The sequence below is a fragment of the Pinus tabuliformis genome, chromosome J (assembly GCF_031772625.1).
Source record: "Pinus tabuliformis cultivar Carrire ecotype Pingquan chromosome J, CPIR1, whole genome shotgun sequence".
Classification (NCBI taxonomy): domain Eukaryota; kingdom Viridiplantae; phylum Streptophyta; class Pinopsida; order Pinales; family Pinaceae; genus Pinus; species Pinus tabuliformis.
The window spans coordinates 1,495,209,095-1,495,231,712 of NC_142295.1; the positions used below are offsets into that span (position 1 = coordinate 1,495,209,095).

Consider the following 22,618-nt stretch of genomic DNA (forward strand, 5'->3'; position numbering starts at 1 on the left):
GACTATCCCAGCTAAGATTGTGCCGCCACATCCTGCTTCTTCTAAATAACCTTCGAGCTTATCGATGTAAATGCCAAATAGGGTAGGGGAGAGGGGGCAACCTTGTTTAACTCCGATGTTACACTTAATATCTTTTGACCACCCCTCATTGTTCTTTAGCTTGGCAATTACATTCCCGTATAGCCTTATAGCAGCAGCTCTTAACTCAAGAGGAACCTTTAGATCTTCTAACCTATTCCAAAGGTTGTATCTAGGAACCGTATCGAAAGCCTTTCTAAAGTCTACAAAGCAGCAAAATAAATTGGATTTATCATTACGACATTCCTCCGCAATGATCCTTAGCGTAACAAGGTGGTCTGTTGTTGAGTGATGCCTTCTGAAACCTGCTTGGCCCTTAGCCCGCTTACCTTCACTTTCAAGCCATATGCTTAACTTTTGAAGCCATATGCTTAACTTTAATATATATATAACAACCATCTATGGCTCTTTAATTTTGAGGGAGAAGAAGACTTAAATATTTAGAATTCGTAACATATTATATACATGTTATAAAATACTGGTTGGGGCTTGTGTGGAATTACTAACATATTTGCAAAGAAAAATGAGTCTGGACCACAAATGAAGTACAAATAGATTAACTAGTAACAACTTAAAAATTAATATAAGAAATACGAATATGGATAGTGTTGATCTTTAAGGTTGTTATTAAAAAATAATTAAATTAATTTGACGGATAACTAGATTAAATAAAATGTTAACTATTAACAATTTAAAAAATTATATAACAAATGTGACATTGATGATGTTGATCTCTAAAGTTGCTATCCAGAAATAATTAATTTGACATATTGGAACATTTATTTGTTTTTTTGTTTGAGAGAAAAAGCGAAATAGATTATATTAAGAATATATAAAGATCAAGTATACATGGTGTGTAAAAAGGCCTCAGCCATATTGGGGAACATTTATTTGTTAGTTTACATAAACTCCACATTTCCACATAAATGGTCCATTTATTTCGATAAAGAAAATGCTGTTAGCTTTTATATTACTATTAAGAGAAATTCATAAGACAACTATCTATATGAAGAATTTTAGTCTGGTCCTTGAATCCCAAATGGGGAAAAAATTATTTAGTGTTTGTTCTTCAACTGATTCCAAGATGTTCATGATTTGTATTTATATTGAACAAAAGACATTTAAAAAATATAGCGTTATCATATTAGTTTTAAACTTAGCTAGAGATTATCTCACCGGTTAAATTGCATTTCCATTTCCATGGCGTTTTAAATCTAAAACTGATTTAACTTCTTTGGTGACCCCTATGTGCTGCATCTGTGAGGTGAATATGATCATTGGAAAGCCCAGCTCTCTCGTTGTGAAGCTGAGAAGAGAAAAGTAATTGCAATTTCGTTCATGTCGTGTTTTTTGTCCATCGCACTATTGTCCATGTGTCACCGGTGCTCTATATTACTCTTAGAGTTATCATTTTAATTTTATTAATTTAATGTTCATATTGATGTTAGTATTAATCCCTCAATGGTTAAAGATGTTTGCACACTCACTAGTGTTAGTTGCACCCTAATACTAACGGGAGAAGGGTAGGTTGGCATACTGGTAAACTTGAAGTTGATATCGTTGCTTGCAGCTTACACGTAATATATATCAACAGGAACAAACAGTTGAGGAAATGGAAAACATGAAAAGAAAAGGTGTTAGGAGACGCATGGGAACATTTATAAATGTAGGGATGCCCTTATTCAAACCTGTCTTTGGCTGTATTCTAAAACTGAGAAATAAATAAACTCACTCATGTTTCTCATTCAAAACAATAATGAATTAATGTTCATATTGATGTTAGTATTAATCCCTCAATGGCTTAAGATGTTTGCACACTCACTAGTGTTAGTTGCACCCTAATGACTAATGGGAGAAGGGTAGGTTGGAATACTGGTAAACTTGAAGTTGATATCGTTTGGTTGCAGCTTACACGTAATATATATCAACAGGAACAAACAGTTGAGGAAATGGAAAACAGGAAAACAAAAGGTGTTAGGAGACGCATGGGAACATTTATAAATGTAGGGATGCCCTTATTCAAACCTGTCTTTGGCTGTATTGTAAAACTGAGAAATAAATAAACTCACTCATGTTTCTCATTCAAAACAATAATGAATAAATTCCTTGATACCTATCCAACTTTACAAAGGTTATTTAGTTGAAGGAGAATTATAAGCTTGATTTCTTTACAGGTCTTTTGCACGTATTCTAACTTGCTCACCATTAAAACGAAGGTACTTCCATTTTGGTCCATACTTTCTCAAAACTTCGTTCTGTTTATCTTCCAAACCCAATCTTGAGAAGGCATGAGCAACCTTTTTCATTGTACCCTCATCTGGTTTAACACCTAATTCCTCCATATCAGTAAACACCTGACGGAAAAAAACGTTAAGGTTAAGCAATCACTTAGTAATAAATGTAGGAGAGAATATATTCGCATAATTACATGTTGAGACTATTGAATGTTCATGGATGCCAAGTTGCCATCATGTTGAAATCACTCCACCTTCATGACCAAAAAAGTGACCATTGCAACGACAAAATAATTTTAAAATGGAAGTTCATCGTCGCTTTGTGGCCAAACCTACAGGACTTGTGAACATTTTTATTGTATTATGTCAATCATAAATAAAACATGTATATCATTATGAACCATCAAACAATGATGACTACCTTGCAATATATTTGAGCAAAAAGACATAAAATGCATTACATAATCCTCCTTGTGTTGGAGCTTAGATGGATAAATACATAATCACTTCACCACTTTGTTGGTGAACCCATTCAAAGAAAACAAAAAATAGAGAGAAGCACCATATTGTGCAGGTGAATGTAGATCTCACACTTGTATTAGAGCAATAGCTCATAAGATGAAGAAAAATAAACGACTTTGGATTTGAATTTATACATCTCAAGATTTAGGTTGCTTTCCCCCAAGAAAGTAATGGGCCTTGTTACACACCAAAATGGGTAACCCCAAGGAGAGAACTTTTCCCCAACCTCTGGATAGACAGTCGGCCAACCAGCAGCCCCTGACAACCACCACTGGCTGATAACATGCCATTATATCTCTGCCACCTGCATCAACCATATGCTTCTCACCCATTTTACAAGAGCACATGGACGAAGGTGGGCTTCTGATCAAAAGATACTTTAATCATTTTGCAATCACGCTTGTTTTTATTTGGACATTTGATATGGATAATGGGATGACCTAGAAGGAAGAGGGGTTTTGACCATGATCTTGTTCTCTCACCTTAAATGGGGAGTTAATCTTCGATCCCAGTCCAGTGGGATCTCCCCTAATGGCCCAATGGGTATAGGAGGGGCACTACTTGGGAAGTCCTGATTGAGATAGCATACTTCCATATCCATATTCCATACTTACCACTTTCCATCATACCTTACAAGCCCATATCTCACATCCCTTCTTTGGGTTCAATTGGCCATTGGTTCTTTGGGATTTGGCACCCATACATTCACATACCTGTTGATTTTTTGTGTAGCATCAAGAGGTATTCCCGCATGCCAAGGGGCCTCCTAAGTCAGCTTAGAAAAATTATGGAAATTAAAATAAAATAAAATAAAAATTTGGGTTTCATGTAGGCTCAAAAGGGACAAGTCAGGCCCAACATGAAAGGGCGTGTCCTTTGGGGTAAATGCACTTATTCAACTTGTATATATACACATGATGTGACACTTCATTTGACTCATTCACCTATCATCTCTTTTATATAGAAGACACTCGTGGGAGCAGGAAAAAAAGGATGATATGGCTAAGATTTGGACTTGGTTTTTGGCACAAATTTCTAAACATTTTATTGTAAACCTTGTTGAAGAAGAAATTCTCCTAGAAGAAAAATTATTGGGTTTTCTCCCAAGTTTGGGTTTCCCAAGGAAAATTTGTTGTCTCTATTGTGCATGACTGTCTCTTTATGATCTTTATTGTTTCTACTGTTTTTGTTGGTTTACTGTTGAGATTTTTCTGTGTATAATTGCTTAATGATATTAGTGACATAAAAAGAATTAATTAAAAATCATTAAAAGTCATTATCAGATCAGAAAAATAATTTTCTACTGTGTTTATTGTAGAAAAATCAATATGGTATCAGAGCCTTGATAAAAGAGCATTCGTTGGAGTGCACTAGAAGGAGAGTCAAGTTTGTTAGTAAGTCTATTCTCACTGGATTGTTGAAAAGAAGGGTTGATGCACTAGCTACAAATTAAAGAAGGAAGAGAAGTCAAACTAATGAGGCTGAAGATAAAGTTTTGAAGAGTTCTGGTACATTTTTTATTTATCCCTTTTAGTTGTTTTTCAATTTTTGTGAATCTGGGCAAAAATAATGGAATAGGACCAATGAGTAATCACACCAACAGTTCGATTGGTGTCCAGGGCAAGTAAATTAAATGATTATGTCGTGGTTGCATACACTGCGATTAGAGGACACACTTGTGCATTAGCAGCCTTCGTAGGATGCATTGATCAATGTTGTTTTGATTGTTGTATGTGTTTGTTGCTGTGAAAAAGAGGTTTTGTGGTTGTTTTGGGCGTTAAGGAATGATTTCCAAAAGGGTGTCTGCAACATAGTTACGAGGTCTCTCTTTTAATTAAGTCTACAACCTCGTCATAACAATAATTTGAAGCTATCTGCCTTAATGTCTTGTGCTTTTGTGAAATGTGTTTTAGTTCCATACATGAAGTGAGGACACTGCTTCGTTGTGCTGCAGTGTTAATATATATATCGATGTTCATTTTATAATCTGCTTAACGTCTCTACAATAATTAAAATGGATAGACATGGTGCGATTAATGGTCCAAGCATAAATGATGAAGATCGTTGTGCATTGGCTGCTATGAAGGGTTGAGGATGCGAATGGCAGAGTAATTCGAGATCAAAATCATTTATATGTAATTCCTGAGTATGGGTCGATGGTGATTGGCCTCATCGGTCAATTCTATATGTATAGGACAATTGACCAATGTGTGACTATTTGTTGACTGAAGGAAACAAATTGATCTCACATATGATAGTGTTGTTGGCTCTATTCTGAGTATGTTCGATTTCAATTGATGACCTTGTCTACATTTTGATCATTGAGCATGGAGTTTATGATCAAGTATACGTGGGGTCAAGATTTGATGCTTGTAAGTTATGTTCTGTGAAGCCCAGAGTAATAATTGTTATGCTTCTTTGCGCTGATGTGATTAGGGCTATCACGTAATCTGAATATGCAACCAGTGGATCATTGTAGTAGTTGCAGGGCTGATGTATGAGATGAACCTCTAAATATCCTTCATAAAGGGAAGAATCTTACGTTTGAGTTGTACAGTTTGAAGGGACAAAATTTGACCACTAATAAGACACAGCGTGCACATGCCTGCACTAATAGTCATTGATCACTTCACAGTTGTACTATTGTAGTATGTTACCTAGAACAATCTATTTGATTCACTGTTTAATAGTCAGATCAATGCCTTTAATCGAAACAGACCAGCAGAGTTTGGTTGCAGCGATTTATGACTATGTAAGTTATTAAGGAATGAACATTGTGGTTGTTGTTGAAAGTATTCAAAGTCTTTGTTGCTTGCCCAGATCTAAGGGTTTAATGGACTATTGATTATGGCCAAGAGCATGCTAGTTGTACACTAGAGTTGTTGACCTTAGAGTAATTGTTGAACTAGTGATGATGAGGTTGCTATGAATTACCAAAGTGTTGATGGCAAGTCTATATTGGTGAGAACTGTTCATAAAGGTTTGTGTTGATTGTTGAAGACAAGAACCTGTCATAACACTTGTATTAAAGTATGTGCCCTTCTTGGAGTGTTTTTTTTATGGTTGTGTAGTCCAAGAGTTGGAAGACTTAGGTCTTGTAAACCCTAGAGAAGACTTGAAGGTTGCAACTTGTATTGAACTCTTGGATGAGAACGTCCTAGGGTTTGTGGGATGAAACCCTAGGTCAAAACCCATAGTGTTGGATGCAAGTCAAATTTGTGTGATGTATACCACTTGACAGCATGGCGATGACTTGGTATTGATGCTAGCTTGTTGTCAAGCCTTTGCTATGGCTAGATAACTCAATGAATCCGCAAGATGAAGAAATCCTAGCTCTCTTACAAAAGAAAGGAAAGTAGAATGCATTAGCAGCTAATGTTGAGGACAAGGATGAGCATTCCAAGCTTGATTGTGATTTTCAGTAATTGAGGTAAGGATCAAGAGGCAGTTGACAATTCCCTACAAATCTCAATTAAAAGATAAGTAATTTGTATCTTTCTCCTTTGATTAATTTTTATTTTATGCCTTGGTCAACCTCTTGTCCTTGTATTTTTTCTTGCTTATAAGTGTTTCTTTCATGGCCTCCTAAATGAGGTTTGCAGGTACACCATGAAGGCTTCCAAGGCAATGAATCTAATAGCATTAGGAAGAAAAAAACAAAGTTTGTGACAAGAGGGTTCTCCCAGTAAGAGGGAGCAACTACATCAAAAGGACTTGCTTACAGCTTCAGAGGAAGGACCTTCTTGTGTGATAGAGGAGCAATAGTGGCAAGAGGATTTGCTTTTGTGACAAAGGGAGCACCTAGGACTACCACAAGAAACCCTGCTTCAGTATCGAAGGGATTTTGGCCTCGAAGATCGAAATGAAGGATTTTGGAAGATCCACTATTTCTTGGGATTGGGGATTTAGATTTGATGAATACCATGATGTATAGGCAATTGATTAGATTCATGAAGTACTTGGTTAACACCAGGCTAGATATTTGCTTTATAATGAACATTCTGAACTAGTTTATGGTTGAGCCGAGGTATATACAGTGGATAATAGCAAAGCATGTGGTACTTATGTTGTACAATAGGATATGGTCTGAGACATGTCTCATGAAGTGAAGTGAGTCTTTGCAATAATATCACAATTCATGAAACAATGAGGCTTCAGAAGCCAAAAGGACATGGTTGGGTCGCTTCATCAAAGACATGATGCAAAGAGAAGCAATAGAGCTCTAGTACATATCCACAAATGAGTAATTGTGGACAAAGGTAAGCTTAGTTTGATGTTGAATATCTCCCTCATTAGAATGGAATGATGAGGTCTTTGCAGGATTGGACTGACCATCTCCTGAAGCCATAAAGGAATTTGGCTAGGTCATAAAGGAATTTGACCAAAAGGAGATGAATACATTCACCTTTGAAACTAGAAGGACTTGGCTAGGTCATAAAGGACTTTGACCAAAATGGTGAATGGCCCAAGGAAATTACAGAGGCAAATTATACATTTGTCTTTGAAGCTAGAAGGACTTGGCTAGGTCTACCAAAGCTGAATGTCCCAGGGAAATTATAGGATTGGACAAATCTTCTCCTTATTGTCGAAGAAAAGTGTAACTAGGTTCGGTATTTGTCAATGTAATTTTGATCTTTGTACTTGTCAAGAAAAAAGAAATATTACTTTTGTAAATTATATGAATGAGTTTCTTGCTCATTCCATAGGTCTAGGAAAGTCAAAGAGTCAAAATCATGTTAAAGAGCTCTTCTTGAGCATTTATGTAATGTACATGGGTCAACCTAGTGTCAAGTAGCCCTCCAAGACAAGCACCATCCTCCAAAGAAGAAGTTTGCCTGTGAAAACGATGAGAAAGACAATTAAGTCGGCTTCAAAATATATATAGATGACATGTTGGCTCAACAAAAGGATGCAACAGTTCATTGGCTCATGTCGGATTGCATACATGGTCAAATAACTATATATATATGCAGCTAGAGTGATCAACGAAGACATAGAACCTTAGATCACTCTGAAACTTCGTATGATATAGGAAGGGATAGTATCTCGGTGATACAAACAGTGACATACTCGATATAGTATCTTGGTGATACAAAACAATGACATACTCGATATATGATCTCGGTGATACAAAACAATGACAAAATCTTGGTATATGATCTCGATGGGTACTCTGTTTCGGTGACAGAGGAGGACACTCTGTCTCGACATCCTTATATGATCTCCACGCAAACACTACCTCGACACTCCTGTCTCAATGTTATCACTATCTCGGTGGATACTCTGTCTCGATGGTAACAATCTCAGTATCATATTCTCGACACACCTGTGACGAAGAAGGATCACATGATATAGTCTCAGGGTAGCTGTATAACATACAAAACACGGTTTTGTGAATACAAACGAAATCGTGTGAGATATATCCTTGGCATACAAATCGCAGTCTTGTGAAATACTGAACGCAGTCACGTGACATCTCAGTCACAGTCTTGACGTAGCTGTGTGATATGTTGGACACAACATCTCAATCACAGTCTCGACGTAGCTGGTTACAATCTCTGCATAGTGACAATTATGATTTTCATGATTCTGAAGAAGGTAAGGAGAATCTCGACAATGGAGCAATAACAATGAACTAGTTGACATTATGAAGATCTCATTGAAGGAACAACAGTATAACAGCAAAGATGATCTCTACAGTGACAAATCAGAGGATTGGTGTCTTGGTCTTGGAGTGACATAGTAATTCAAAGGTTGTGGTCTTGGTGTTCGTCAATAAGAATCTCTGTAAAAAGAATTTTGTGTGGGTTTTCCTCTCCAAGAGGGAGAGGTTTTGGCCCTGGAAAAATTCCAATTCCTTATGTTCTTGTCTCTTTGTTCTAATAGCTATTTGATGAAGTAAGAAATACACACACTAATGAAATCAACAAAAGATTGTGCTAATAATCTAAAGATAAAATTCCTCACAAATAGTTATCACATAGAAGAATCTCACTAACGACATATGCCCTAGATTCTTCAACATGGTATCAGAGCTATGGTTACAGTCGAAGGAAGGGCAGAAAAGAGACATTCAAGGATCAAGTTTCTAGCAAGGCATCAAAGCAAGCTGAAGGACATCAAGATCTACATTGCAGAATCAAACCCTAATCTTGATCAAACCCTAGATCAAAGAGTAGTCTACAACAACAAGAGCTCTTGTCTCCATAGTCATCATCAAAAGGCCATCAAGACACTCATCAAGTTGTCCACAAAGCAAGGTAGCTTGAAGGACTTCAAAACAAAGATCACATCAGCTTGGAGAAAGTTGAAACCCTAGCAGCAATCCTGATCCACACTACGAAATAAGATCATCTGATGGAGTAGCAAATCATTCTCATGAAAAGGAGCAACCTCTCTATTGAGGAAAGGCTTTCTCATTTGAAAGAAGATCATCCAAGAAGAAGCCCTCATACATCTTCTTCATCAACGTGATCAAGGTAAAGATTTTGTCCTCACAAATCAAGTAAGTACTTTTCATTAATCAATTTGGTAAAATGACTTCATGATTGCAAGGAGATCTACAAGTTGATGAGTCATCGAAAGTCCTTGCATAGAATAAGGAGGATTGTCATAATCCTCATAGAAAAGAAAAGTCATTGATGTCTATGGAAAGGTCTCTGAAGGTCAAGCATTGTTTGAATGCAACAAGAGACTCATAGGATTCGTATGAAATCACTCAAAGGTCCTCTCATGCCTATGTAGCAGAAGAGGAGACATAAAAAGAGATATATGAAATGCTAGAAGATATACTCTCTAAAATTGTAGTAAAGAAGGTCACATCACTTAGACTTACACAAAAATAAAGGTATCAAAGAATGAAGGAATATCTTCTTGAGATCTCAATTAAGAGATCTGTGAAAGATGATAAGAAGGTAGTCATCATTGAAAAGCAAGGTAACAAATGTCAATGAACAAGAAGGTTACCTCATCCAACAATTTGTGGTCTCTATGCTAGATAGAGAAAGACAAGTTGCAAACAAAAGTATTAAAGGTTAAAGAACTCAATCATGTGCAGAAAGGAAAGGAAAGTTTGGTCCTCAAACAAAACATAATAGTATAAGGTTCAATGCTATGAAAAGAATATGGAAAGAAGTTCATATCGCCGAAAAGATGGAGGAAGCTAAAGAAAAGGGCCAAGGAAAGAGGGAGCAACAGATCTCCACTATGATTAGATGGCCTCCCTTCCAAAAGGGGTCCTATCATAAGCTCCTAAATCCTTAGATATGGCCATGATATTAAGATGCATCATGGCATCATGAAAGCATTAGAAGCAAGAGCTCGTGGCATCACCATGGGAATCATGGAAAACAAAATCCATGACAGTAGAACATGAAGGACATAACTCTTGGGAACCTCATTGGACATTGAAGCAAAGGAAGAAGTCATCCAGGATAGGTCTCATCATACATCAAGTCAAAAGGGAAACATCTGCCATATGAGGATATACAAGATCCTCAAAAATTCTCTGATAGAATCCTAGTCGGAGGATTCACTAATCAAGAGAGGAAGCAAGTGTTTCATCAGGAACTCCAACTTATGGAATTTATGGGATGATGGTATGATGTCTGTAATATCCCTCCACTTAATAATAAATAATAAATAATAATATAATAATAAATAATAAAAATAATAAATAATACAAAATAAATAATAATAATGTAAATAATAAATAATAAATCATAAATGTTAAATAATAAATGATATTTAAAAATATACAAGAAAATAAATAAAAATATAAATAGTAATAACTATACTAAAGCTCTAAATATGAGTAAATAGAAATAAAACAAAGAAAACAATAAAAAAATCAGTAAAGCTATCAAAAAGAAGAAAATAAAATAAGAAAGCTAAAGCTAAAAATAAAAAGTAAAGAAATAAAACAAGAAAGCTAAAAATCAAAAGAAAGTTGCATGTAGACACATGGAGTGTGTGCATGTGGTTCCCCTTCCAATGTTGTTCTATTTAATAGATGGTGAGGAAGGTGAGAGGCATTCCTGCATTCCATCATTCCGAGATTCTATCTTTCATTCTCTTGGGAGAATGGTGTTCTAAGACTTAGGAGTCACTGGCAGTAGTATGTTGATTGAGGGCTCGGGGGTGGCCAGTTGTAGCAGAATCCTTGCACAATTGAGCCTACGGTTGGGTGGAGAGTCGTCCCCAAAACCTTGTTGCGGTAAGCCTACTTCTACGACAGGTAAGCACTATTCTTAGTTGAATTTAATGTTAATTAGAAAAGTTAATTAGATATTTATTTTTGGACTGTTACAATGTCATAAGAGATGAAGCAGATGAAGGGATTGAAGACACTTCAATCAGGGAAGCTAGTGGAAGAAGCCTAGATGACCTAAAAATAAAATGAGGTATGTATGCTTGTATTTATTTTTTATACTATCATGTCATATGGTTGCAGGTAATATAGATCATCACTTCGATCTTACGAAGCATGATCGAGGGAAAAGGATCTCTTTGTCTAAAAGGATGCAAAAAGGCATAAGTCACACTAGATGAAATCAACATAATATGTCCTCATATGAAGTATGAGGTGATTGACTAGAATGAACAAACTCTGATTAAAAGCTGTTGGGAATCGAATGTGCGAGGAAGGAAGAGATCGTGAGATATGCAACCATGATGAAGGTCCTCTCCTACAAATTCTTGTGACAGTTGGTTGATAGTGGTGCTTCAAGGAACTTAACTAGTTATAAAGAAATTCTCTCAAATCTGGTTGAGAGGGAGACAAATCTGAAAATTATACTTGGAGATAATTTTACATCCTATAAAGGGATCTGGTTCTGTTTCTTTTTGTATGGATCAAGAAGTTTTGTATATACTTGGTTTAAAATTAAGGTGTTGCATGTGTTTGATAATTATGGTTTTGTTATTTGTTGATGCATGTAAAAGTTTGTACTTCCGTTTATGCACGTGCAAGAAAGTGTTGTCTTAAAATGAAGTATAACGCATATAAGGTTATGAAAGAATAAATGATAGATTGATTTTGATTCTCTCACATTATATGAGAAAAAACATAATCTTACGGCTTTTGGTCATTTTGATATTAGAGTTTACTAACAATAGTTGTTGCAGGTAAGGATCATGACTTTTGCAAAAGATGGAATGATAGTTTCCTAAACTAACCTCTTTTGCAGTGAACAAAGATGGATTATAACTAATATCATTGCAGGGAATGAAGTCAATATGTATAATTATTATTGCATACCTTCACTCTGGGATCGATTTCAAGATCTTTATAAAATCAATGGAAGACATATTCATGCATTGATTCATGATATGTAATCATCAATATAAACTATGGCACCAAATGTTCACTCATCTTTACTATTAAGCATTACCTCATGTGAGAAAGATGGTTTCCGAAATACCTGAGATTAGAGTGGATCATAATGGAGTTTGCCAAGTGGTATTCAAAAAGATGCATTTCTTCTACCAATAACATATGTCCGATGGACAGTGGTAACGTATAAAGGCTGGATCAAGATGGAGCTAACAACTTCCTTCAATCCCCATTAAGAAAAAAATAGATAAATAAGTATTTTTAAGTCTTATGTTGTTTATTTGTGCCACTGTTCTTATTTAGATTTATCTTTATAGATCATTGATTATTCTTCCTGCATGAGTATTTGAATGATTCTTTCACTAACTTCTTGATGAGGATGCAATCAAGAAAATAGATCCTGAAGATCATCAGGTTGCAAAATAGTGCAGAAAGAGTAAAATCCAAGAGAAAGTTGGTGCAAGGATAATGAAAGAGTCACTCTCACATCTATAAAAGAAAGAAAGACCTGCCACATCACTAGATATACTTTCATTATCTTTATTTTCTTTGTTATTATTGCTCTTGCCCTTGTTATGGGATTCACATGTACATTTGATGAATGTGAGAACCAAGTCCTCTGTAATGAGATTGAGGAAGATGTCGAGCCATCCATGATTTAAGCGGGCACATGAAATGGATAAGAGCTCAATCCTTCTGCAAGGAAGTTGGAATCAAGAAAAAGACCATTGTACCATACAACCTAGAACAAAATGGGCACTAAAGGATCTTTCATTGACCTATCTACTTTCATGTGCCAAAGGAAAAGAATACCAAGCTCGAAGCTTCAGGTAAGAAAGGTATGATTGCTGGTTAATGTGAAAATTCTAAAGCTTATAGAATATATGTACTTGGACAAAGAAATATAGAGTTTAGCAGAGATATAACATTTGATGAAGATGCAGCTCTTTGAAAAGCCATAGACACTCCTCCTACTAATGTTGAAAGACAGGATGATGCCTTGGATGCACAAGAAGATCCTGAGCCTGAGCTTGATCTTGCTGATGAACCCAGGACCTTATCCATGTGCTAGAAAGAGACGATGATGGCTTCGTGACTCTTTACAGGATGTTGATAGACATGCTACCGAGGAACCTTCAGAGAAAGCAAGAAACCATGTTGGTTCCAAGGATATGTTGTGGCCATGAGCAACATTACTCAGGCTGAAGCATGCACTTTTGAAGAAGCAGTGAAAGATCAAGAGTAGAAAGATGCAATGGTTGAAGAATATGAGTCCATCATTCATAATGATGTATGGGAATTGGTTCCAAGACCACAAGGTAAATATGTTGTCTTCTAAATGGTTGTATAAAATTAAACATGGTATTGATGGTCGTATTGAAAAATATAAAGCTAGATTTGTGGCCAAAGGTTTCTCTCAAAAAGAGGGAATAGACTATGATGAAATCTTTGCACTTATTGCCTGTTATACAACCATCCAATCTATTGTGGTTCTAGTTGCTAGCCAAGAATGGTCTCTTCACCAAATGGATGTGAAGACTACTTTCTTGCATGACTTCCTCAAGGAAGAAGTATTTGTGGAGCAACCACAAGTCTTTGAAGTACATGACCGAAAAACTCATGTGTGTAGACTGAAGAAAGCCCTTAATGGTTTGAAGCAAGCTCTAAGAGCTTGGTATGCCCACATTGATAGCTTCTTGATGAAGACTGGTTTTACTAGAAGTAATTCTGATCCAAATCTTTACTTCAAGACAATCCAAGGTATGCCTTTTGATTTTGGTATTATATATTGATGATTTATTTATGACCGGTGGTGAATCTCTTATCCTCCAGTGTAAGAGAGAGTTAGGTTATGAATTTGAAATGAAAGATCTTCATTTAATGCACGAATTTTTGGGTCTTGAATTATGGCAAAAACCTGGTGAGATTTTCCTTTCTCAAGGAAAATACGTTGTCAAGCTGCTAGAAAGATTTGCTCTGATAGAATGTAAGTGCATAAATACTCCAATGGAGATGAACTTCAAAAAGTTGTGTGGTAAAGTTGCAGGTCCTAATTTGGCAAATCCTTTCGGGTATCGACAACTGATTGGGGCATTGATGTTCTTAGTGAACACTAGACCGGACATATGTTTTGCGGTCAATGCTCTAAGCCAATATATGATTAAGCCATCACATGCACATAGGATCGTTGCAAAGCATGTGTTGAGATACCTGCATAGGAGCATCAATCTTGAATTGAGATCTACTACTAAAAATGTAAGACTTAATAGATATACTCATGTTGATTGTGTTGGTAACTCTGCTGATAGAAAGAACACTTCTAGGTGTTGCTTTAGCATGGGATCTGCCATGATCTCTTGGATGAGCAGAAAGAAGAAATTTGTTGCACAAGCTAAGTACATTGCTACTAGTATGGCTAGTTGTGAGGTAATTTCGTTGAGAAAGCTTTTTGGGCAACTATTTGAGCAAGTTCCAGACACAACAATTATATATTGTGACAATAAGAGTGGGATTCGTCTTGCACAAAATCTCGTGTTCCATGACAAGTCCAAGCAAATTGAGATCAAATATCACTATATCCGAGATATGGTGCAGAGAGGAGCAGTGACTCAGTGAGGCTCCGTCATATTGTGATTTTATCGGATAGATGACATTCTTATCAAGCCTTTATCGAAATGAAAGTTCATGGTTTTTAGAGAGTAGCTTGGACTTATGGTCATGACCCTTCTGAGAAGCAGTCATAGCTGATCGAGAACATCAAAGTGCCTTTCCCCCCTGTCAAAGCTCACAGGCTTAAGGAATGATGCCGGAAAGCTCCTAAGGATGAGGGACCTCTTGTGTAGTGTGTGCCATAAGAGTAGGCCTCAGTATGCATCCAACCCACAGTCTAGAACGTGGGAAGAGCCACGTATCTGACCAATAGGTGTAGTGAGACTTTTCTGTGTAACTTGTCTAGGATGCAAGTGTTCCACCACTTGACATTTAATGAAACTTGGTTGTGCGAGATCCTTGTCATGTGTTGACAAGTGGATCCCCCCAAGTAGTGATGACCCTTGGATGTGTGAGATCCTTGTCATGTGTTGACAAGTGGATCCCCCAAGCAGAGATGAGACTTGGTTGTGAGAGATCCTTGTGATGTGTTGACAAGTAGATCCCCCAAGTAGAGATGAGACTTGGTTGTGCAAGATCCTTGTCACGTGTTGACAAGTGGATCCCCCAAGCAGAGATGAGACTTGGTTGTGCGAGATCCTTGTCATATGTTGGCAAGTGGCAATCCCCCCAAGTGAATATAGGGTGATAGATTAATCTCCCCTATTGTCTGTGGATATAGGGTGGTAGTTGAAGCTCCCCTATGATGATTCTTCTTCATTAGAGTGAGACATCATTGTTCTAGATGATATAGAGCAAAGATGAACAAATATTAGAAAAGAAAGTAGAGATCTTTTGTTGCAGAAAGAAATTCCTCCCTAGCTGAGAGGGAGTGTTGAAAATTTGGCAGCTCAAGGATGAATTTCTAAAAATAGAAAGTCTAAAAATAGAATTTCTAAAAAATAGTAAATCGCATTGCATTAATTTGCAATCAAGTATTGTTGATGAAAATCCCTTCTGATCATCAATCAATCCTAACAGTTCAATTTCAACTTAATCATCAATACTATCATAAATATTATTATTATTATTATGATACTATTATATTATTATTAAAAAGAAATTCAAGTGTCTCAATCATGGCTCTCAATAATGTTCTCTTACACTCTCATTAATGCTCTTACACTCTCTTACTCCCATTAAAAGACTTGTCATAAAATATTCCTCTTACGCATGTCATAAAAGATTCCTCTTACAAGGCATGGCATGCAAGATTTCTCTTACACACTCATTAAAGGCATGTCATAAAAGATTCCTCTCACCCTCTCATCTTAATGGCATGAGTTACTCTTCCCTAAATGGAAAATGTAACTCCTCCTCAATCCATGCATATTTCTCCTCCTTTATGTCAATAATTCATTGCTCCTCCTATATATATGTGTCTCATATCATCTCACCTCACTTGTGCATTGTGAATTCGAACTTGAGAGAGAGTTGGAGAGACTTGAAGGAGATTGTGAGAGAGAGAGACTTGGAGAGTAAGAGCAAAACTTGGTGAGCCAAGGTTGATTATGTGTTTGCTTTAGTTGCTGCTACCAGTGATCTTCATGCTACAGCTTGTTCAGATTTGGGTGAAATTTCTCATTCTCTTGATCTCTAATTGTACTTTGTATCTCTGCTGAACTATTGATATCTAATAGAAGAAAAATTTGGTTGGGTTTCCCCCCTGTGGGTTTTCCCCTAGTCATTGGACCTAAATTCTTTGTGTCTCATTGTGTTCTTCGTTGTCTTCTATTGTGCATATGGTTTATATGGTTTATGTTTTATCTATAATTGCTTAACCAGTGTTACTTGGGAGCGGGAGCGGGAGCGACATTTTTAGAAGCTCCCAGTTTGGGAGCGAATCCCGAAGTGTTTTTTATATAATATATATATTTTTTATATTTTGATACATATATGTCAACAAAAACATGTAGAATAATGAATTAGATATAAAAAACATAAAAAAACGTAGATTGAACCATATAACAACAATCATCTAGAAATTATAATCTTCATCAACCACATCCACAGGTTAGTAACATAGTAACATTCAACATATTGAGTCTCATGATTCATCAATCTTAAAGTTTCAAGCTTTCAAAATTCAATATATAACATTTATCATCATTGATCACCAAAGTTGTACTTGTAAGCTAAGTGTAACCATTACAACAAAAAATATCTAACATGAAATGAAATGAAACAACTTTCAACTTTCATGAAGCATCATATTCATAATTCATTACTAATGAGTTATAATTGCCAACTTCAAACTTAAATTGTCATATATTGTTTAAAAAAATATCATAATAAATATGAAAGAGTCAATAGTTATAAAAGCTACTAGAAACTAGAAAAGAGAAGTAAATCTATTATCTATTTCTTATGCTTGGGCCTCTTGCCACCACGACAAATGTCTAATTTTTTAGTCTTGTTGGAAAATCAGGATCTTACAATCCAGAGGTATCTTTGTCATTACCTCTGTATCTGTATAGCGATCTTTGTTATTAATATAACCCTCTAAGCATTAACATAAGATAGAAAAAGTATAGCATGTCAAGTCAAGATTTTGTTTGAGTGATGCGTACATTTTTAGGAGGGTCATGATAGAGGAGTTCGACAACCAATGTCACTAACATCAAGGTACATAGAGGGATTGGTGCTCTTGATTAAATACGAGTTCCATACCCTAATACATGACAAAATTCAATGGAAACATTGCAATCCCCTAATCCTGAAGTCCTGAAAAACTGATAAGTCTGCTAGATTTTGAATGAAATCTAAAATTCTACTTTCTCCATATGAAATCCAATGAGGCCGGAACCACTCTCAAACATCCTGAGTCATTTCATGGTAATGTTAAAAATTTAAATAAAAGGATGAAAATGAAAATTAAAGAGAATGTCACTTTTACTTTAAGAATTTAACATTACCATGAATAGCATATCAATACTAGGGCCTGTTATCGCACAGATTGTCACGACAACGCTCAGACCGGGGGTTGTCACCCTGATCTCCGATCTCTCCGTTTAAGCCTGTCTCCCGCGGCTAAGGGGGGTAGACCCTATGGGATAATGAATGACCAACTAGGGACCAGTTGAGTTGGGAGACACGAAGGGAAACCAACACTAAATTGATTTTATTAAATTAATAGACCAGTGCCTTATGAAATAAATGATTAAACGATTATTTATCAAATACTGTAGAAATATGAACTCATCAACAATCGTTTACCATCAAACAACTCAAACTTAACTTTTACCAAATGCAAGATAATCAAAAAATGCTCAATGGCTTAATGATACTCCAGCAATTAAAATTTCAAAAAAAAAATTAGATGCTTTAAACAACCACGTAATTTCAAATGCTAACCAGATATCACATTCATATAGCTAATCTTCAAAATGATCATTCAAGCATGTTAAAAATGATAAACATTAATTCCCACATCAAAATTTTAGCCTCAGCAGAAAAGATAAAACATAACAAATTCCTGAGCCAAGACTGAAACTGGCAAAGTATTTTTATATTTTCAAATAAAACAAAAATAAAAACTAAATGAAACTTTAAATCAAATAAAATCTAAATAATACTAAGATCTAAACTAAATTAAAAGAAACCTTTTTTTATGCATTTTATAATTTTATAATTTTTTTTTTGTTATATAAAGAAAACTAGACAAAATAACTTAAATCCTAATCCAAATCTAAAACTAAAACTTTATTAAAACTAAAACCTAAAAATGGTCAAAATTAAAATCTATTTAAAAAAACGGATTCTTTTAAAACTTTTTATGATTTTTATTGTATATATATATTTTAAAACTTAGAAATCATTTAAACTAAGCTAAGCTAATTCTATCAAAAGTATAAAAAAAAGTCTAAATCTAAAACTATATCAAATGAAATCTAACTAAAAAAAATTCCTTAGTCGAATATACACAGAATTAAATCAAAAATTAAGAACCTAACCCTAGCTAAATTATAAAGAGAATCTAAACGTTAACTTTTATTTTTCTGCTATGTGAAACCAAAAACTTAAAACTAAAATCGTATTTACGTTAAAACTGAAACCGAATCTTGCCTATGCGTAGAAACCTAGCCGCTATTCAGAAAATATTTCAAAAAAAAATTGTTTTGCCGCAAGAAGGAGCAGACGCGACGCAGCTTTGTCTTGACGGCGAGAAAAAAAATGCAGGTGGACGGGATGCCAAGGGAGGAGCTGCGTGGAACGCTGCTTGTGGATAGGTTGCAGGTCGAATGAAAGCTGTTGAAGGAAGTATGGAGCTGCGCGAAACTAGCAAATAGTCAACAGCAAATGAACGTGAAGAAGATGGACGAAAAGGTGAGGCAGTATGTAGATAACCAAGGAGCTGATGAGAGCAATGACGGCCAGAAAATGAAATGCGTGAGGGGAGAAGTTTCCAGATGAGGAAGAAAGGTAGCAATCGAAGGAGCAGGCAAGTCGAAATGTGACAGCGTGTAGCTGGACGACGGTGGAGAAGAAGTATGGGCTGAAGGGACGCATGAGGGATGGAAGACGCACAATGAGAATGGCGGAGAAGAGAGGATAAGTTGGATGAGAACTGCGGCAGAGGGATATGTGTGCAGTGTTTAAAAAAAAATGTGAGATATGCGTGGAAGCTGGAATGGCCAGCGTGAATGATAGCAGCGGTTGATAGAGCAACAGGTATGGAGAGGCTGGAACACAGCTTTGCTTTAAAAAAAAATTCAAAATGTCCCTTAAACACAATTACACCTGCAACATGACAAAACCCTGAATAATAGCGGGAGTTGATCAAACCCTTGAAGGTCTTCAGAAAACCCTGCAACTTGAAAATGGAAAAGAAAAACACTCGGAATACATGCAAAAAATAAAATCCTAAAAAAAACCAGCTACAAAATTTACAACTTTGTGGCTCTGCGATAGCCAGATTTGTCAATAACCCTCCATAATATTTTCAGAATATCAAATTTACTATGAGATACTTCAAAAATCTCTCATGCATTCATAAAACAAACTTAAATGATAAACCCAGGATCGAAACTGGCTGGGCTCTGCAAGAGAATGCTTGTGGGAGTTGGTTGGTTCAGCGGAGAACTTCCCCAAATGCCCACTGATCTTCTCAATAAGGGTTTCCTGCACAGCTCACTTCAACCATCAATAAAGAGGGAAAAAACAATACTAGATTCCAGATACAATGGAGATACCTGCCATTATTTCAGAAATCTTATTACCATTCAAACCCTAGTAAGTGAACAAGATACCTGTGTTCAACAATACTCTACATCAAGCTATTACTAATGGCTGAAAAATAAAAATATGCAAAAAATAAAACAACTCACAGCACTTCAGGAGAGTAACACCAGCAAGATTTCAACCCCAAAGTCTTTCTTTATTAGCACCAGAAAAAGTTTACAAGAGAGCTTTCTTCAGCACAAGACTCACAGATCGAATGATCTCAAATGACCCCTAGCACCCTATTTAAAGGAAAAAATCCCAACAGCTAGTTCGAGTGATCCATGTCAAAATGATCTCGACCGTCGATGAGGATCAAGATATCATTTAATCTCATCCGTCGAAATTTTAATAAATTAAAAATTAAAATTTTGCATTTGTTTTCTCAAAATTTCGACTTATTTTATTATTTTATTTTACTTTATTATTTTTTTATTTTTTTTAATTTATTTTTTAATTTTATATATATATATATATATATATATATATATATATATATATATATTTTATTATATTTTATTTTTTTTATTGTTTTTTTTATTTTTTATTTTTCCAATTTTTTAATTTTTATTTTTTAAAAAGATCCTCGAACTTAGCCTTTGGAAAAAATTCCCTAGGACTTAGGACTTAGGACTTATGAGGGGATTAAAACATTATCTAACCCTCAAGACACTTTACGTCATGACTTTTACAATGTTACATCTAAAGGGGGAAAACCCATTTGACGTAGACCCTCATAGACCACCCAGTTCTGCGACACAACCATAATCTAGCAGATCAACGCACTAGGATTCCCCTAACATTCTAATGACAAAATTCGTTCCGACTTTGGGGTTAGGCTGAAGGAAAACTCTGCCGATCATGGATCGGTGAGACAAAAAACCTTCCGGAACGTAGATTATCACTAGAAAATTAGGTCCACCTAAGCAATTTACATACATGAGACATATCTGCTAAGATTATTTACAATTCACACATGCAGATTGGGTTTACAACATAATATGATCAAGTCGACGATGACTATCGAATGGCATGGACATGTCAATCAAGCGCTATCCCTTTTGCAAAGAAAAGGGGGTGTACTTGCTATGGGAAGTTGACACGTAGTGGTCAACAGGGCCCAGACTTGATCATTAAGCTACCCCACTCAAAAATTATTTGTTTCTTTAAAAAAAAATTGCATTTCGAACATTACTACAAAAAAAAATTGCAAAAAAGGCAAAACGCTCCCGAAAAGGCATGGAGCGAAAAATTTTTTAGGGAGCGCGCTCCCGACCCACTCCCGAGTCGCTCCCGCAACATAAAGAAGTTTTGTAATACATGATTGTCACAACATAGAACATCCAAATTTCAACACCGTTTGGTTAGAATCCACTGCTAAGTTCAACCCCTCCACCACCACAAGGTGGGGGTAATGTTTCTAGTACTTGTCCGACCGTTGGGGGCATTCCTACACCCACGCAACCTGCAGTACAAAAAAGATTTTCTTTGATTGATTCTTTCCCTATCAGTGGCTACTCTATTAGTGGTACCCCTGTTATCATCAAAGGTGGCAATTCTATGCCTAAGTTGCCTTATGTGGCCAGCGGTGTTCGATATCCTAGACATGTTGCATCTCCTTGGGGCCTCCCAACTCAATTGTCAATACCTATTGGGGGAAACCTCTATCCTGGGGGTAACCAGTTTACTGGTAACATCCCTCAAGTTGGGGGCATGCCTTATGGCCCACCACTTTATACGACCCCACCTCCACCTCAAGGAAATTATTACCCAACAACACCCATGTACCCTATCAGAAACCAATTGACAGTTGAACCTCCTGGTCCTTCAAATCATCCTAGTCTTCCTTGGTCAGATTCGACGGCACCTACTCCATTGCCATTTTGGCTATACTAGACATCCCAGATTTGGACAAGTTGACTAACGACCCCATCAATCATAACTTGTTGTGGCCTCCGACCCCGCACAAAATCCCTGTTGACATTCCAAAGTTTGAGGGCAATCAGGGGGGATGATCAAGCGACACATGTCACTACATACCACCTTTGGTGTGTTTCAAATTCCATGATTGATGACAGTGTTCGGCTCAAACATTTCCCGCATACCCTCACTGGTAACACTGCCAAGTGGTACATTGAATTACCATGTGCCTCTATTAATAATTTTAACACCCTCGCTATGGAATTCTTCAAGCATTTCTAGTTACCAATCCGTTATGAAACCGGAATGGAACTACTGACTACTTTGTGCCAGAATACTTCCACCCATATCTCCGATCATATCCACGAATGGAGACCAAAGCGGAGGTTAGTAAAGCTAACCATTCTAGATTACCTACTTGCCGATTGGTTCTGCAAATCTCTTTTACCTACCATAGCAAAAAACGTTGCCATGTTTGGAGCTATTACGAAAGATCAAGTCATTCTACATGCCCAAGATCTCGATCTTCTCTGTTTGCAATTGTGCACCCTTTACGACTTGATCCCTAATGCTCCTCAAACTTCGAATGCTCCTACCATTCAGCAGCCTGGTCCGAACGTTGACAGTCTCGTTAGTGCTATGACCGAAACTACTATAAACC

General features: G+C 36.3%; 1 protein-coding gene across 6 annotated transcripts in view; it reads right to left on the reverse strand.

Annotated features, from left to right (window-relative positions):
• Positions 1-2,052: 2,052 nt before the first annotated feature.
• LOC149233085 (Pentatricopeptide repeat (PPR) superfamily protein) overlaps positions 2,053-22,618 on the reverse strand; it is a 232,028-nt gene continuing 211,462 nt past the window's right edge. For all 6 annotated transcript variants that reach the window (XM_089379691.1, XM_089379692.1, XM_089379688.1 and 3 more), the window contains one exon: positions 2,053-2,432. In XM_089379691.1, coding sequence (XP_089235817.1) covers positions 2,247-2,432 — 186 coding nt within the window. In that variant the 3' untranslated portion in view covers positions 2,053-2,246. The remainder of the gene's footprint in view (positions 2,433-22,618) is intronic.